Source organism: Pocillopora damicornis, chromosome 8 (assembly GCF_964200805.1).
Source record: "Pocillopora damicornis chromosome 8, jaPocDami1.2, whole genome shotgun sequence".
Lineage (NCBI taxonomy): Eukaryota > Metazoa > Cnidaria > Anthozoa > Scleractinia > Pocilloporidae > Pocillopora > Pocillopora damicornis.
Genome location: NC_142677.1, coordinates 15805250 through 15823534, shown reverse-complemented (window position 1 = coordinate 15823534; position 18285 = coordinate 15805250). Strand labels below are relative to the sequence as shown.

General features: G+C 37.4%; 1 protein-coding gene and 1 long non-coding RNA gene across 3 annotated transcripts; one reads left to right on the top strand and one right to left on the bottom strand.

Moving 5' to 3' along the window:
• The first annotated feature begins 46 nt into the window (after positions 1 to 46).
• On the top strand, positions 47 to 8164 carry LOC113676023 (runt-related transcription factor 1). Of its 2 annotated transcripts, XM_027192638.2 has the most exons (4): positions 47 to 421; positions 693 to 797; positions 4829 to 5035; positions 6638 to 8164. In XM_027192638.2, exons 1-4 carry the CDS (start codon positions 91 to 93, stop codon positions 7513 to 7515), a joined length of 1521 nt encoding a protein of 506 aa, XP_027048439.2. In that variant the 5' UTR covers positions 47 to 90; the 3' UTR covers positions 7516 to 8164. The 2 variants fall into 2 exon arrangements, with proteins under 2 accessions (XP_027048439.2, XP_089070894.1); XM_089214768.1 differs by lacking the exon at positions 4829 to 5035.
• Positions 8165 to 11588: 3424 nt separating this feature from the next.
• On the bottom strand, positions 11589 to 13742 carry LOC113676075 (uncharacterized). The gene is made up of 2 exons (XR_016189226.1): positions 13358 to 13742; positions 11589 to 12422 (listed from the first exon to the last, which is right to left on the bottom strand). It is a non-coding gene; the product is annotated as an uncharacterized LOC113676075 (long non-coding RNA).
• Positions 13743 to 18285: the final 4543 nt, after the last annotated feature.

Genomic DNA, 18285 nt, shown 5'->3' with positions numbered 1-18285 from the left:
CATTTCAGTTGATTCAACCGTCCGGTAGTGTGCCAAGCTCGCCACACATATTCTGGTGGCTCACTCTTGTGGTTTACACATTGGAGAACCATGACCACTGCCACAGAAAATGCGGTCCCACGAAAAATTAGAGGGGAGCGATCGCTCATTGAAGCACTGGCTGAATACCCAGGCGAGCTCGTAAAAACGGATTCTCCGAACTTTGTTTGTAGCGTGTTGCCATCGCACTGGAGATGTAATAAGACGCTACCGGTTGCATTCAAGGTTGTTGCACTCGGTGATATTCCCGATGGAGTTCTCGTCTCGATCGCTGCAGGCAATGACGAGAACTTCTCGGCCGAACTCCGAAACGCGACTGCCGTCATGAAAAATCAAGTCGCGCGCTTCAACGATCTTAGATTCGTAGGACGTAGCGGAAGAGGTAAGATACGTGCCAACCAGTTCGCATTGACGCGTATTGTAAAGACTGACTCACTTACTGCATTCGGTATGGAATCAGCCATCTGGAAAACGACATGCACTCATGAAAACATGTCATATGTTATATGGGACTTGCACATTGGTTGTCAATTTCAAATGTCTGTTTGTGAAAGGCTTGAATGGGTTTAGCATGTAGTAAGTTGAATATTTTTTGCCCGGTTTGTTTACATCCAGTTTATTTTATTTTTGCTTTTTTTTCCACCTGTGCTCAGGTAAAACGTTCACATTGACAATAACGGTGAAGACAGATCCACCTCAAGTCGCCACATATTGCAGAGCTATTAAAGTCACCGTAGACGGACCGCGGGAACCGCGTAGTAAGTCCTCACAAAATCTTTCCTCATTTTTGGGTTGTTTGACAAACGTATTTGTGGTTCACCCGAGCTCATCGTAACCCAGAAGGTTTTGAAATTTTTAATAAGCTTAGTGTCTCCATATTTTTTCATTTATTCCTTTGATTTTTATTTTTTATTCCTCTTTAAAATTTTTGGATAAAAAAAATTTTTTCTGAGTGAAAAGAAAAAAATTTCGTGTATTTTCAAAGAATTTAAAACTCTGATTCCGACGTTGATTTGATTTTGAAAATTGATGTACAATCAGAGATAAACATCTTTTCCGATGGGCAAATTCATAATTCCTTGTAGCTTTTAATATCTCGAGGTATTCGCGGCCACAACAAGACCATTCCGAAACATACAAGTCTGTAGTGTTTTTGCCGCAGTGGCCTGACTTTGTCGATACTGTTGAAACCTAAAACAGATAAAAAATTTGCGGGTTCATTTTGAAACGGGTGCTGCTATGTTGTTTAGATTCATGAATGCTGGCCGCCTTACCGCAAATAAACATACGCTGTGTTTAGATAAATACAGCCATCCCGTTGTCTCATTCTATGCCGAAGCCACGCGTAGCGGGGACAAGTGATTCAAGCGATACGCGGGAACATGATTAATGTTTAATTTGCAATTAATGATTCATAAAACGGGCGAAACCCATTGGTTGCTGCGTTAATTGAATTTATTATCGTATGTTTTGAAGAATCCATACAATACAGATGCAGGTGGCAGGGCAGGTGGCAAATAGGTTGTAATGCCATTTCACCTGTCTTCGCGAGGCTTTTAGAAATGCATTTGTTAATTTAATAGCATTTCTCTTTCGTCTTAATCAGGCTAATAAATCAGATAAAACATACTCCGAAATTGGATGTCTTAGAGACAAAGAGCAAGGCAAGACTAGAAATTGAAAGCAAACAATCAAGTGTACTTTTGGTGCAGTTCAGCTAAGGGTTTCAGCAAACAGAATTATGTAGTCAAATAAATAGAGTTTATTTTTAATTTCTGGAGAGAAACATATGTTGAAGTAAAAATTGACTAATTAGTTTTTAGTTTTGAGTTTTATCTGATCCTGCCCTATGAAGAAAGTTCAATTTTACTTTTGGTTTTCCTTTTTAATTGAATTAGGACAGTAATTGATTTACTTCTTCTGTGTATTTATTTCTGATTTTTTTACTGGGTGAAAGGCAATAATACTACATTTCTTGGCTAGGCCTCAAAATGGGATTTTTAGCTGATCTGCTTTTAATTGTCATTATTGATAGTAAAGAAAAAAATAGAACATAATTTCATCCAAAACCAAAATCCCTTAGTGTGACTTTCAGCTCTTCATGAGTCAATTAAATTTTTTTCTTCCAAAACTTGTCCAGATTTTTGTGGAAATAAACCAAAACCCTACCAGCGTCAACAAAATCTATATTTTATGGTGGCAAGGTCAAAATGAAACTTTTAACTTGAAACCACCAAAATCATATAGATGTCCAAAAATCAAAATTCATGGTTTTGGTTCGAGATAAACAAAAGAAGTAATTTGAAACTAGACCATAGCTATGCATATAAGCCTACTAGAAAATGACAGATTCATTATTGATTATGAAGATTTTTGTCACTGTTGGGTATTGTGTCATTTTAATATTTTATGACAAACACAGAAGCCCCTTTGGACAAAAATATTTCAATTAAAAGCCAGATGTTCAGGGAATTCAATATGTCTTTTGACAAAAAAAAATATTATTTACATCCATAAAGAAGGGAGTTTGTGAAGCTCAAAGAAGGATAAATCCTTTCTAAAATCAATCAAGTCATTAAATAATTTTTTTGGGCAAATCTTATTAGATCAATTTTTTCCAAACATATTGAAGTTGCTCGCCAAAACTGGCCTCAATGTGGTTTCTTTTGGTAAGGTTTAAGTGAAATATAAGAAGTTTGTTTGGTAATAACCACATATATAGTCATTGTATTGAATCTTTTGGAGTCCCAATTTTGCCTCACCATCATAGAAGTTCACCCTCAAACCACAAAATAGCAATTATTCTGTCAGAGAGATCAAGCTTGGAGAATTCTCTTATAACTCTCTATTTTAAAAAAAATCATGAACTTTGTCTCCTAAGCAATAAACCTACTTCACCAAGCAATACATTTTTTACCAAAAGTAACCTCAAATTTTATATTAAATTCACTAAAATTTTAAAACCATTAAATTTCGCGAAGAAACCAACATCAAGCAACTCTTATCGCAAGATTTCTCCGTCTTTACAAAGACTTGAAAATTTTTCCCAAATGATGAACATGCGACTCTTCTTCATTTGCATCCACATCATTTTTTATTTCTCATTAGCATCTGATGTAAGCGTGGGTAGTCAGCGATAAAGGACTCACTTCAAAGCACGACCTTTCTAAAACCAAATTTTCTCTTTCTCTTATCTTTCCTATTAAATCCACCGTCTTTGGCATGAAATCATTTGGCCTACTTGTTAAATGGCTTGCAATAGAATAATTGGCCATAAGTTTTGTGTGATATTATGTAATTTTCTTAAACCGGAAAATCCACAAATTGTCGAGAAACCTTTTCAGTCTCAGCAAAACTCGGTGAATAGCATAAAATCATATGATTTAAGGTCTCTGATGTAAGAAGTATCCATCATTTACTCTAAATTCCAAAGGGAAAAGTTAGAAAAAAAACAAAATAACAAGATTCAAAGAGCAGCTTGTCAGACCTTTAAAGCAGGAAAATTCAAACATTGATTTAAAAGCAATAATAATGATATAGCTGATAGAAGATCTGAGCATTTAATTTTGATATTTCAAAATGTAAACTGATGTATAAAAATCTTCTCGCTTCTGCTTCATGGCGACGTAAATTATCAAGATCGAGCTTGAATTTTTTGCAAAGACGATTACAGATCTTCTGCTGTGTACCTCATGCAATGTTATAATTCGAAGCTAGTGGATTCTCAGCTGAACTGGGTTCTCCGATACCGCAGTTTTAATGTAATTAATAGTCGTACAAAGAGTCCCCGAACTTGGCCTGTTGATAATTCTTTTAGCGTCCAACTGTTCACACTAGGAGAGAAACGAACTTGTGGATTTTTCCAAGAGAGAACCACGCTGCTACTTAGGCTTCATTTTGTCGAAATTGATGAAAAAAAAAGAGCTGTTCAAACCTGTGGTTGAACATCGTGCCTTTCCCTGCTACATTTCCAATTTTTTCACTGATTTTTTAACCCAGAATTTCATAGCAAAAAGGAACTACCGATCGTGACTGATTCAAATTCTCAATTAAGCGAGCAATATCCAGCGCTTTGCAAACATTCCTTGATTTTATACGTAGATTGTCGACAAAGTTTTCAGCTCTTCAGCGTTTTTTGTACACGACGCATTTGCCTGCAGCATTTTATAAATGGTAAATTTCCGTTTAAGTTCTTCCGATAACCCCTTTCTTTTCCAAAAGCTATAAATAACCGTACTTCGAAAACTTAGCTTTTTTAATCTTCTCAAGACGTTTATATCCTCTCAGCCAAATGAAGCAATGTTAGGGATTTAGGATCGCGGTCATATTCAAATTCTGTCGCAAGGATAGTTATTGAGCGAATGAAGGCAACCTAATAGTCTTTTTTATTCATTGTTTCCTTCGTGAAGGGGAGAAATCGCGGCCAGTGTTTATTAAACGAGCGCTTGTTCTTGTGTTAAGGGTGAAATTGTCCGAATATTCTAAATACAGTTCGTTCTTTCCAGTTTAAATTTCCCTCAATTTACTTGCTAACGGTTGCAAATACAAGATGGCACTCGACGTGAATTTAATAACAAATCTTACCCTAGTCCCAATTCAGTACCGAGTCATGATTAAGGAATAATAACACGTGGGAATCCTTGATACGATTTATTTCGACTTCTGTGAATAGAAAGATGCCTCTTGGCATATTTCCCAAATGGGAGCTTTTTACACGCATCCAAAGTTACAACAACTTGGGCTGGCGTCAAGTTGCTCTCATGACAGGAAATTCATTTTTCCTTGATAGGACACAGAACCCGTTCAGACGAGAGAGACCAAGCAGGCTACGACCAATTTCATTTTTCAGATCGTCTCTCAGAGTTGGGATTTGAGGGCCTCCGTCGCTCTATTAGAGACAACAGCTTCGGCCCGTTTACAGAGCTTCACCCAGGTCCTTTGCAGCCCGTCAAATTACCCCCGGACGGTACATCAGCCTTCAGCGCGCTCGCTCCCGGTAAGTAGAGCTATGTGTTAAAACCTTCATTTACTTTGTAAGAAGCTTTGAAAAAAAGGCCATTTTTGGAGTTTTCTGGTTTCTCCGTCTGCTATCAGCTTAAGAGGAATGTTGCGAAAGGGTGGAGGAAATGGTTAGACAAGGAACATTTAAAATCTGGTTTCCGGAACCGCTTCGTCATAAGCGCAGCACTGTTTTTGTTTAGTTGAAATCGCGAGAGACAAGACTGCAATTTTTCGTTTTTTCCCAACTCTTTTTCGTACAGGCACGGTTAATAAGCTGATATCGTTTACTTTTGTTTAAAATCCAAGGCCATCTTTACTTAGGCAATTTTTCTAATACTGGTCACCCAGCCATCTAGGTTTTTTTTACGATAGTTCTTTTAAAGAAATAGTTGAAACTCTTATTTGACGTCGGCTGACTTGCCTAATAATGCAACTCGTACAAAACGGAAACATTAACGCCCTTTTTTCCCGTCTAGACAACGAAAAACTCTCCTCAAGATCACACCTTTCCACAGTGTTAAATTTTTTTTCTAATTTCCTTTTAGGAAACCGATAATTAATCTAACACTCTCTACTGGTGTTTTCCTATAGACTAGTGATACAACTGCTGAGGAGAACGAAAGCATTGATACCAACGTCTCAATAATCATTCGTAAAAACGGAATCTTTAAGGCTGTTGCATGGTTGAATCTTAGACCCTTTGTAAAGATAGTGTCATCAAGTGAACAATGTGCAAAATCGGGTACTCGGTCAATATTTACTTGACGGACTTAGTTTGCGTTCATAAGTGTCGCGATGGACTCCTCATTTCGTTCGCAAGACATTTCCATCTAAGTGATCTTAAATCAGGATTAAGAATGTTCCCCTTTTCAGTCGTAAGATTCGGCTGCATACAAGTCTTCATTTTAAACAATGAGGTTTCGATGGTGTCCTAAAAATATCCAAGGAGACTTAAATCAAAGATTTCAATCAAAACCAAATGTGGCTTTTTGTAATTCAAATGTTCTGGAATTGAAACAGTGCCACAATGAATCGGAAATAGGAAATTGCGCCAGCCGACGATCTTTAATGGGTATCTTGAGCTGCCAAGGAAAGCTTTTTACTTTTTTTTTCTGTCGTAGTTTCTTTTTACCTTGAAAATGTTGTTTCAAAACTTAGGAGAGATCTACGTGCCCTCGATAACGTGCGGTAAACCAGTTTTGTTACATTTAATTGGAGTTGACTTAGCAAACTAATTGTTTTTGGTTAGCTCTTATTATGTGGTTTGTATCTACTAGATTCAATGATTATGGGAAAGCTCGATATCGATGATCTTGGAGTATTCTTTATCTAAAGATGCCATAACAAAAGAATTTATCTCTTTTAAAACCGGAAAAAGCTCTACGTATCGATGTTTTATTCGAGTGCGCGCGGATAGCATTGTTCGATGTAGTAAACAAAGAAGGAATTCAGCTCTTTGCTAATTCCTAAGCTTTACTTCCATATTTCGTTATCAAAATAACCTCTGGAGGCACTCTTTAGCATCATTATAAACCTGTGGGGAGTTCGCTGTGCTATTCAAAACAAGTGCAATATGTTTTGTTTCTTTTATTTACAGATAGCAATCAAATCCGTTCACCGTCCACGTGGGGTTTCCACGCTGGCTTTCCGGGATTTTTAGGCCCGAATTTGCCGCCTCACGCTCCACCAGATGCTCAAGTGAACTTAACGGCATTAAACCCACTCTCAGCGCCTAGACCTCAAGTGAACTTGCAGAATTCGAGTGGTAATGTACCCATGCTTCCTCATTACTCCGAACCAAGATTTCAGGGCATAGCGCAGTTTCCATTTCGTTCATCGCCGCAAGCTACAACGAACACGACTCTGACAACAGTATCAGACGGTATCGGCGGAGGCATGAATCAAGTGTGCCCGGCACCGCCCATGGATCCTGCTCACAGCATGTTCTCTTCACAATGCCAGCAGCTGAACACGTCTCCCGGAACGAATTCCGTTGTTAACAACTCTATGTTGAACAACAATAGTTTGCCTAATGGCATGGTGAACAATGGATACACCTTTCGTCCACAACCATTCATGCAACAAACAGCAATGACTAAGGTAAACATGCCAATAACTCAAACTACATCAGTGGGAGCTATCACGCAGGCGAACACCACTGCGGGGGTGACATTCCCCATGTCGAGACCTGGTGTGATGCCCCTTGTGGGACAAAGCATGGGGGTAGGAAGCCCCGCTGTTACACAGAGGATACCGCTACCTCTTGGAAACGTGGATTTGAACAGCGTGGGTAGCTTTAACGGTCTGCCCAGAAGCGACGGGCACGGAATGATCTCGTTGAAGCAGGAGCCTATTGATAATATGTCAAATCACGTTGTAAATCACCACACAGGACTCGAGGTTTCACACGCGGACACGGTCCTTCACGAACGGAACGGTACCACAACGCCAAAGGGAGTGTGGAGACCTTATTAGCGAATAGGAGTTTGTAGGAAAATTCTAGACAATGGAAACCATCCACTGGTATTTAAATTTAACTTAACATACGCCAAGATGTGCGGAAATCTACAAATTTTAAGGCAGATTTTTAGGTCGAGAACCCCTTTGTTTTAAAACATAGATTTCGATATCATAAGCCGTTGAACTTGACTCATTTTGGACCAAATTAGCCATTTTTTTTTTAAACTTACAAGTCATTGCATTTAGACTCCAATCGCTCTTAAAAGTTTAATGAAAATATAACACGGAGTTTGATAGGCCCACAAATTCAGATCGTAGAAAGCATCCGTGACAAAATTGACAACGCACTCTTGTCCTTAAAAATTAGGGTGCGGATTTTAATATTCGCAAATTTGTTTCGTTTTCTTCCGATTTATTTATTTCTCACTTGCCTCCGGTGAATATGTGAAAACATTTGAGGCATAATCCATAATGAAATTAAAATATAATTAACTAAGCGAGGAAGAGTACCATAATATGGAAAGAGAGCTAAAGAATATAGTATTGATATTTATACACAAGTATTATTTGAAACCCTTCGGAAATAATATGTTTGAAATGAAATAAGATTTCAAGAATTATTCACATGCTGCGCGTGAATTGATGATTAAATTGTTAGAAGCTACTGATGCTGTACCTCATTGTTATTAGTAGTATTATTGTTTTATCATCATCATTATTAACATTATTATGACATCTAATATATGTGAATTTCGTATAACTGTACAACCAATTTCCATTTGACCGTAAATTGGTGTTATTTTTGTCCTTAAACGTTTATTTTTTTTGGCAAAATTGATCTGTTTGTTGTTCGTACCACTGGACAGCTTCTTGGCCGTTTGTACTAGAATCGTGAAAACTACATAAATTCAACTTCAATTAACGGACAAAGCAACGCACCCAATATTACTGTTTACATATTTGCGTTGAAATTTAGGCCGTTAACGAACTCAATAATGAAACAAACAGTAAAAATTTAAAAAAATAAAGACCTACTGATAACTTAAGTCCCTATATTTCGTATTTAAACCGCGAATAAATTATTAAATTAGGCGAGGTGACGCCAATTTTTCATCGTGTACTGAAATATAAAAACAAACTGTAGTATCTAATAATTTTTTAAAAAGTATGTTCGATTGCTAGTGGTATTTATCAATTATTGTTCTTGTGAAAGAAAGATTAATTGCAGTTAAGATGCAGGATTCCTATTGTAGTGTTGATAATAGTGACAACAATTAATCGAGGCGGCCGCAGACACCGCAATAACTTCGCATCATTAACTTTGCGATTAAAGAATGACAACCATAACATTAGCGGTGATCGTTGTTGTAAAAGTCATGCATAAGCACTTATCTATAATCTTAGTGAACTAAATAAAACTGTTCGAGACCATTTAAAGAAACAGAATCTTGAATAAAAACACCCTTAGTGGTTAAGTAAGTAAAAGCGCGGTGATATTGTTGATTTCAACTTTAAACGGAAGTTGTTTTCGTTCGAAATTACTGATCACGCGATAAAATCATTCACGTGGAACTTGTAAGTCACGAACATTTGATGATCGACTTAAATGATTGAGAAAACCAACAAAACATTCCCAATTATTTAAAAAACCAAAACCACCACTTGATAACAGGTTAAAGGTTCTATCTTTCCCATCGTTTCTGAAATATCGTCCTTCGTGATCGAGGCATTAAATGTTGCCCATGTCGCTTTCACAACACAAGGAAAGTTATATAACTTAGTGTTTACTTTTAATTCTATGAGAATTCTGACTTTCTTCGTTGTATAAGCTGATTTGAGCTTGTTTAAGCCGTGCGTGATCTAGGGTGTTAAATCTATAATCTGTCCTTGCAGCAACACCAAACTAACAAAGAAGGCTATTATTATTGTCTCTCAGTTGGGCGTCAGGCCATGCTAAATTGTTCGTTACGGGAGCACGGAAGTATTGTTTTCTACAATCTCCGAAAGCGAGCTATGAAACATCAAACACCACTGCTGTAGCAAAATTGCGACGAAGATTAAAAGTGAAATTCACAATTGCCATGACCTTCTTTTGGTAGCATTAAATCGCGCTATTAAATACTAACATGCAATCGTCTTGAAGTTGTCATAGTTCTCATTCCTGACGAGTAATGATAACAACAGATTTTCATCGCGATAGGAAAACGTGACTTGGGTTTTATAAGTTCATGAACCTTCAAGAGTGTGTGGTATGTTTGGAAGTGTTCAACAAGGAATTAATAGGATTGTGCATCTAAATTAACGTGCTTATGTAATAGCTGTTATTTGACGCACTCGCTTCAATGGATCCCTCTAGGTTTTTCCTTTATCAATTGTTTTGTCTCCAGAGAAACTTTTTCCGGGAAGGAATGACTTGAATGTTGGCAAGTCACGGGCAAATTTTGTGATTATTCAATGTTGATGTTCATGATATGAAAACATTGCTGACCCTTTGACTGCTACGTGTCCTTTCGCGTGCAACTTTTGAGCACGGGACCAAAATGTTCTAAAAACGATCGATGAACTTCGCTGTGTCTGATTGAATTCACTACAAAGCTTCTAAATTGCATTACCGAGTGATTGAAAGAGGGATACAAAGCAGCTTATGCTTTTGCGGGAGATTTTAAGTACAAAACTAACCGCCAATTAAAAGATATAGGCAACTAAATCCTATGGATAGCGAGGAGGGGGTAGTGGTGTCTTTGTCGTAAGAAGAAAGATGCACACTTTAATAAAAATAACAACGATATCGCTAGAAAAGTGCACGGGAAGTCCTGACGGGTACAAAAATAATACTTAAAGGAAAACAAAGGACAATAACAGGGAACCGGAGTCATTATGCTCGCTTTTGCCGACTCTGACTAAAGATACCCTCTCCACCCACCACGACAATCTGTTGTAGCAGAATCGTGTTTGCGTTGAAACAGCGTACGTGCCCATGAAGTCCGTAAACAACCCGCTATTGACACGATAGACAAAGTGTCGCTGACCGCCTTGACAAAAAATCGCCTCACCCCATTGAGAAATGTCAATTATCTTTAAGCGCCTACGCTATCTTTAAGAATGAAAGGCGTCGAATTAAAATGTTTATATCTCTACGAAGGATTCCTGGCGCATCTCGACCGAATAACGCACATTCTTTGCTAAAAGGGGGTCGGTGTGCTTGGACGACTTATCAAGAGTTGTTATTTTAGACACAAAAACATTCTCGTTATTTGTATCTGGTTACAAAAATAGGGGCCAAATGTGGTCAATACTTTGTTGTAAATTATATACTCTTTTGTTTTTAAGTAGAAAGAGGACCTCATTAAGCCCATAAGCCGATCGTTGGGAGGGGGTTTCAGGACTGATTCTCCGAGTTCGTCCTACGATTAATATTGATCACCATTTTGCTAAGCGGACGTTTCGTCAAGTTTTCTTTTTTCCGTTTCAGCTCTGACGACAGACGAAAGTGCCAAGAGACCTATGGAACAATTAAATTTGCTCTTGAGTTCTAGTGATTTCCTTTCCAATAAAATCAAGCATTTATACACATTGTCATCGATTTACTTAACTCTTTTGATTTGTCAAAGGTTTTAATCTTCCATCCAGCAGACAAAACGTTTAAATAGCAGCATTACTGTTCTGTTTCGCAGCGAGCAGACTGAGATAATTTTAGCTGACGTGGTCAGTATTTTTAGACAGAAGTTTAAACATTGACAAGAGGGAAAAAAAATAGGTGCGTTGACGTTGAAAGGAGTCTCCCGCCAGGATGGTTATGGGGTCCAAACAAGATGACTCTTTCACTGATAACACTGAGACTAAGTTACAATTTCCATCTGTCGTTGACAATAAAACATCAAAACGTGTGCTGTAAGTTGTGAAATCAGAGATCTTTTCAGCAGGAATCTTAAATGACGCTCAAAGTTTAGGCATACTTGCAGTCTGTCTGAGTTTTGAGTTTCTCAGTGATAACAGCTTCATTCCCAATTTAGTATGTTGATCTTACTTTGAAATACTGTCATGAATTTGGCCTACAGATATACAATTAGCATGTTTCAAAAACAACGCTCTAACAGTTTTTTTTTTTTAAATTCACGTGAGCATACAGGCACGAACTGTATTTAAAAGGTCAACAAATGTCACACGAAATCAGTGAATGAAACAGATCTTTAACAGCATGCAATTACGAAAATGGAGGATTTGTTCGAGTTCTGTAAGTAGCAGTCATCAGTGAACGAAGCTCAACAACTGTAATGGATAAGAAAATATGTCAAATACTCAATGAGCTGATGATGGTCCTCGAGTCACATTTCATATTTAAGATCGAACCTCTCAGATCCCGGCACCAACAGTTGTTTTCTTAGCGGAAAAATCATATTAACTAAATTAGTAAACACAGGATTTCGTACTTTGATGAAATGTTATTTTTGCTGGAGAACTTGCCAGAAGGATGCCAATTAAACAAGCGGAAAATGTTTACTCTGTAGCACCCACCATTGCGCGTCAATTATCAGTTTAGCCTTTTCATTGAACCATGTGGCGTTGTACTGTAGGTTATTCATTTGATAACCGTAGACAAATAGATTGCAACTTGTCGAGTTTTAATTGAACTTTGTTATGTTGTTCTCCTTTTCTTCTTTCACTGTGCAAAAGTTCGAATCTGGCCGAGAGAGAAAAAGTCGCAGATGATCAAGAAAATATATTACTAAGTTGATTTTTCTTGTCTCACGACACATAAACAACAATACTTTAAGAAAAAAAACAAGTGTAGGCATTCCAAGTTTATAGACTAACAAAACACAATGGTATTTTTAGCAATTTCTCACAGTTGTGCACCTCATGGTCAACTAAACCTTTCAACGATCACTGTAAAAATGAATTCCTTCCTTCCAGGATAGCGTCTAAAGAGAAAATAAAGAGCAAATTGGTGCTAATGACGGGTAACGTTCAAATTAAAATATTTCTAAACTGCCTGTGTGTGGTTTATATAAATAAAACACCTCCACAAACCTAAACAAAACGCATTATCCCCCGTGCGACACAAAGCAAACACAATACGTGTTCCGCCATGTTTGTTAGGTGCGGTTTCGACGTGAACGTGTCAAACGCCTCTTCAATGAAAAATTGTTTGCACATAAAATCATTAAGCGCATTTTATGTCAGTATTTGATTATGTCAAAAGTGTCGCACCGTATCCATCAACTCAAAGATTCATATAAAGGCTTAAATAATTAGAACTACTTAGGTCTTACTATATTGCGCTTTAAGTTGCCGAAGGAGGATGGAGCCAGTCACGTCTCATTCGATTCTGGAAAACGAACTGACGTGTTCAAACGTAAGTTCGCAAGGCCTGATTCTTTAAATTCGGAGAAAAGCTTACGCTACTTCATTTTAAAACGACAATAAAAGTATACAACCAAAAAACGTTGTATGACTTAATTTGTGAGAAAATCTTATACCTCTTAATTCATCTCAAAACGACAACTGAATCAAAGTTGACGGTCAAAAACGTTCCATGTTCTTTCTTCTCGGAGAAAAAACTTGCGCTACTTCATCTTAAGACAAAAAAAGAAGTTAACGACCCAAAAACGTTTTATGTTCTATAGTTTTTATGTGACAGTTATATCAACACAAAAGTACAACCTTGTTCTTCTCAAGATTGCGAAACTTTACATGGCGCCAAACAAGGACGCAAAATACGCCAAGTAGTCTCGAAAATTTTCGTTAGGTTGGACTTGACCATTTAGTTTGGCTGCGATGCTTCTAAATTACATCAGTAATATCCTCTTCAAGCGATGCAAAATACTTTCACTGAACAAGTTTACATCTCACATACCGTGAACTCAGTTAGGAAGCAATTCGTATGCCAATACAGTTATGGAGGCGCCGGAAAGTTGCGCTGTCATGTTTTAAAAAACTGCAATTTACGCTGTGAAACATTTGATATAAGACAGAAGTTTTTACGACCCATATATTCCGGTGATAACAGAATCAACAAGTTCGTTCAGTTATCAGAGCTGTACACCCACTTCATGGCACGTTTCAAACTCAAACGTTTTCTTCTTTAGCTGCATTCTAAAGCATTCTACGAATTTCCTTGCTTGAGTGTAAAATCCTTTTTTGGCTCATCAGAACTGAAAGAGCTTTTCAAACCTAGCGTGTTTACTGGCCGACCAAACTAGTATAACGAGTGACTTGGCAGATCCTTCCATAGTAATTCTAATCTGTTGGCCTTGAACTTCAAGGCTACTGACGGAGAACGCCTACGCAACCGTTAAAGACTCACGTTTTCCTTTAGACGATGCTCTCAGAAAACAAAAAAATTGGAACATTCTGATCGTTCTCGTTCGAAAGGGAGTATAAGCCTTAGGTATAATACCTTGCATCTGAATAAGGCTCAATTTTTCCTCCTTCAAGAGAACTGAATTAACTGTAACGAAGGTAGTAAAACGCGTTGAGAATGTTAAGGCATTAGGAATGTATCTTGACATAGGAAGTAGTTAAGAGGTTTCCATGCGTACGTTAAACTCTTGAATGCACGACGTAGGGACGCCGGAAAAGGCAAGAATTTTCTATTCATACAAACATGTTTACCGTTTGATTTCGCATTAATGACCATTTTGAAATGCGTAAAAACATTTTTTTGAAAGTGAGACTACGTAGCTTGGAAAAGAAACTCTTTTGAAGTACGTTGACTGACTTGGTGCATTGTAAAGTCGATAATCGTAAAGTAGCAAATGAGTCTTTAATGGGCTGGAAGAAACGTGAGTATTTGTCAATGACGGGAGTATTAGAAAAATCCAATAAACTTTCACGGGGACCAATACATCATCAGTTAGGATTCACTTACTATACAGCTACCAAAACGTGAAATGTCTCTAAAGAGAAACTTAATCTATGACCTAACGCTGAAGGAACAAGAAATCTGGTCCCCTTAGTTATTTAAAAATGGCTCTTTCAAAGAAGAAAGCTGTACATAACATTTAACAAATTTGTTGGTACTACCACCTCGTGTTTCATTAACGACACAAGTTGAACTCTCTATTTCGAATTGAACTCGGTTAATTCGACTTCCCGCTGACTCGAACTTAAAGTCGTTTCATCCAAACCTAATTTTTGAGTCCCTCTACGTAAGCTAACTTATATGAACCTCCAAACAGTCAAATTGCACATCGTTTCCCTTATTTAGCAATTTAAGTAAGTTGTGATCTACCACATTTAAAAAAACCCATTGCCGAAAAGACCTGTGCGGATGTTGAGACCAAGTTCACGAAATTTGGTTCGTTTTGTTCAGTCTTCAGTGGTTGAGGCCAAAGAAGCCTGTTTACCGAATTAAAGCACAGTTTAATCCCCTATTACTGATAGCTTGCTAGAATGTTCTGCAAGATAACACTTTTTTCAGCAACGCCCTTATTGCAGCACTGCTTATCAAAATAAGATCAGTGGTATATAATAATGTTGTTTTATTTCTGTACTCAAATGTTTTACATTCACATGGTATGGCTCGTCTCTTGAATTGCTTAGTCTCAGGGTTCGATTCATTAATGGATATACTTCCGTTTCCACAGCTTTCAGTTGGTTTAGCCAGTTTCAGCTCCTACAGTGTGACTATGCCTTTCATTTATAATTTGGTGCATTTGGATCAATTCACTGAAAAAACCTGTGTGCTTCTACAGTTCCATTTCTACTTAACGTCATAAGAGAAATAAATACGAATGTGGGCGCCGTGTCGCTACGATCATGGACACGAATGAACTAGTAAAAAACGCCAGCCACAAGGGAAAAGGCTGACTTAAAAAAGAAAACCTTCATTACCACTAGGTTTCCGAGACTTATTGACACGAGCAACCGCTTCCAAAGCTTCTAAACTTAGTGGGAAACAAGCATAGTACTAAAATGCCGTTTTACAATTTTATTATATGAATACATCTCTGTCGTGCTTCAGAGGAAAGTCTTCATTCCACTCTCTTCCCGAATTCAAACACTTGAATTTTGTATTTGCTAAATTTTATTACACATATTGAATTCGCTCCGACCTCGTGGTCTTCAATCACTGATAATTGAATATATACATCAAATATATCCTGCGGTCGAACTCAGCAATATCATACTATACTAACCGTGAAAATGATGATACATTTATTGTTATCATGGGTCATAAATTAACTTAATGACGCATTTGAGGTTTGATATGGGATCATGTAAAACGCGCGGTAAGTTTTAAGGACCAAGTGTTCGAAAGTCACCTTATAATAATTGCCGAGTTACGTTAAAAAAAATTGATTGAATTGATCGTTAGCTGTAGAATCAAAGGAACTGCGGCACGTACAAATTTTTGAAAATGTCGATTGAAAAATACCTGAAATTCTCTGTAACTAGGAAAAGGAAGCACGGCTGAAGAAATTCATTTGGACATAAGCACCATTTCACAAATTGAAAAATGTGGGAAATGCAATCAAGAAGATTAACTGATGTTGAAGATAGCTCAAGAAATGAAACAAACTCATATTTTAAAAAAATGCATATTTTTTCTTTAGATTGTCCCAGATAATGTAAGAAGTAAGCTTGTCTTTTCTTTTTCGCTCGCGTGATGAAGCTGAGACGAAAAATTCCAGAGAACAATTCGCATTACTAAAGAAAAAAAAGAAAACTATTTCTTAGCAATTAACAGGATGTTTTCCTTCCGGTTTCTTCAGAAAACAAAGGATTTATTTTTCGAAAAATTAGCAAATTTCATCTCGACAGTCGGTGAAGCCGGACGTGCTTTTTTAGAAACACGCGATCTCGCCAAAACGGAAGCTTCTCTTTCATTTTTAACTCCCAGGAAACGATGCTAAAGAATAACATTTGCTGATAGCTGGCGAACACTAATCATTGTCTAAACACATGTCTCTCAAAGATAAATTAGTTTTGAATGTCGCTGATTAATGCAATACAAAGCAATCTATGGTATATTCGATTTCAACGACACTCCTCAAATACTTGGAAACGAACCCATTTGAAAGCATGTTACCTGCCGGGTTATATTATATTATACCGGATTTGTTAGTTTTATCTTTCACTATATCTGCTTTTCCGGAACAAATATCACATTTGTATAAAAGTGGCGCTTCCGACACAAAAAAGGCGCAAGCTTTTAAATCGTAAAAAAAGGCCGTTGAAGACATTCCTGAGGCGCCAACTGAAAACCCAATATCTTCTTTTAGATCATAAGAAGCTTTTATCGGTTCGGCTAATAAACAGTATTATTTGATTCGGAAAAATCTAACGAAACGTGTGACAAATACATCACAAAGAGAAACCGAAAAAAATATGTAATTCTTTCACGAACTTCAGCGAGATAAACAACTCCCTTTGTTAGTTTTAAAGAAAATAAAGCTTAAGAAAACCTAATTATGGACTCAGACAAAGGTCTGCTCATTTCCTTAAGATTGATCAATATTAATTTTTCATGTTTAAACTAGATCACACGATAACAGCCCGCACTTTAACAAACGATTTTTCACTTTGATCAAACTCAAGCCGAGCTTACAGGAAACATCTCCTTTTAATTAAAATCACAAATGAGCTAAGGAAGTAATTTTGGTCTAAACTCTTGATCGCTCAGTCAGTCTTCGCGCTTTGTGACACCCCATGCAGGCTCGGAATGTACCGCAACTTAAAATACTTGTTAACAGCTCCGCTGTATGTACACTCAGTAGAAAAGGATTCCGACACAACGGGAGTTTACGTGACTACAGTGGCTTAGTTAACTTCATTCTGCAAGTAATTGAATCAACGCAGATTAGTAGCGGTTTTTTGGTCGGAAATGGCACGTTTACACACATGTTTGCTTTGCAAGTTTTAGGAGATGAAGGGAGGGGGAAGCGCTTAATCTCTCGCAGCCTGGTAACAAAGAGATCGTGACGGGCGGGGTCAAGAGCATGGCTCTCACAACACCCTTCTTTGTGGTATACCACAATAACCTCATACCAAAATCTCGGTCTGTTTCGTACTTATTTCATAACATGTGGTTTGTTTGTACACACATGGCGTACATAAGGGTTGAAGATTTGCATGGGCTGGGAGCCAGTTTTTATTCTATTTATATTATCGTTGTTAATGCTGCTTTTATTGAACGTAACAATTGCATTCACCTAGAGAATTCCAACATTCAGCCTCGTGAAAAGCCTTTTATGAAAAAGTGAGTTTTGTAAATACCGCAGAGTAACACATAGAATTGGTAAAAAAAAAAAGGATTTTCCTTCTTCCACTAGAATTTTTTATTTCGCCTTCAAACACATGATTTGCTAAAAATTCCTTCAGGCACTGCATTGTAAAAAAATTAAACTTTTCAGGCAACCATGTGAAGGTAGAAAAGAGGTTGTATTTTTTTTCTCCTTATTTTAGTCCATGTGTTCAGGATAGAGGGTAAAACGAAAGATTGTCAAGTACGGGGCGTAGTGACTTACACTTTCAATGAACAGTTCTCAAGGAGGGTGTGGTGTCAGTCTCTGCTCCCTATCATGTGCCCCAGAAATGTCATTATTTAAGGGTTATTAAGGTTCTACTGCTTATTCCATTCTGGTTAAGCTCTTCATCTGAACGACAGCAAGAAGAAAAAATCCTGACAACATCAACACTAAAAAGGTTTTGTCCTCCGCTCTCTAATTTACAGTGCTCCTGATTCTAAAAAATATAAAAAAATCAGCATTTATCATTCAGATACGGAATTTTTGGATGTTTTCTTTATCAGTGTCATAAACAAGAGAACCAGAAACGTAA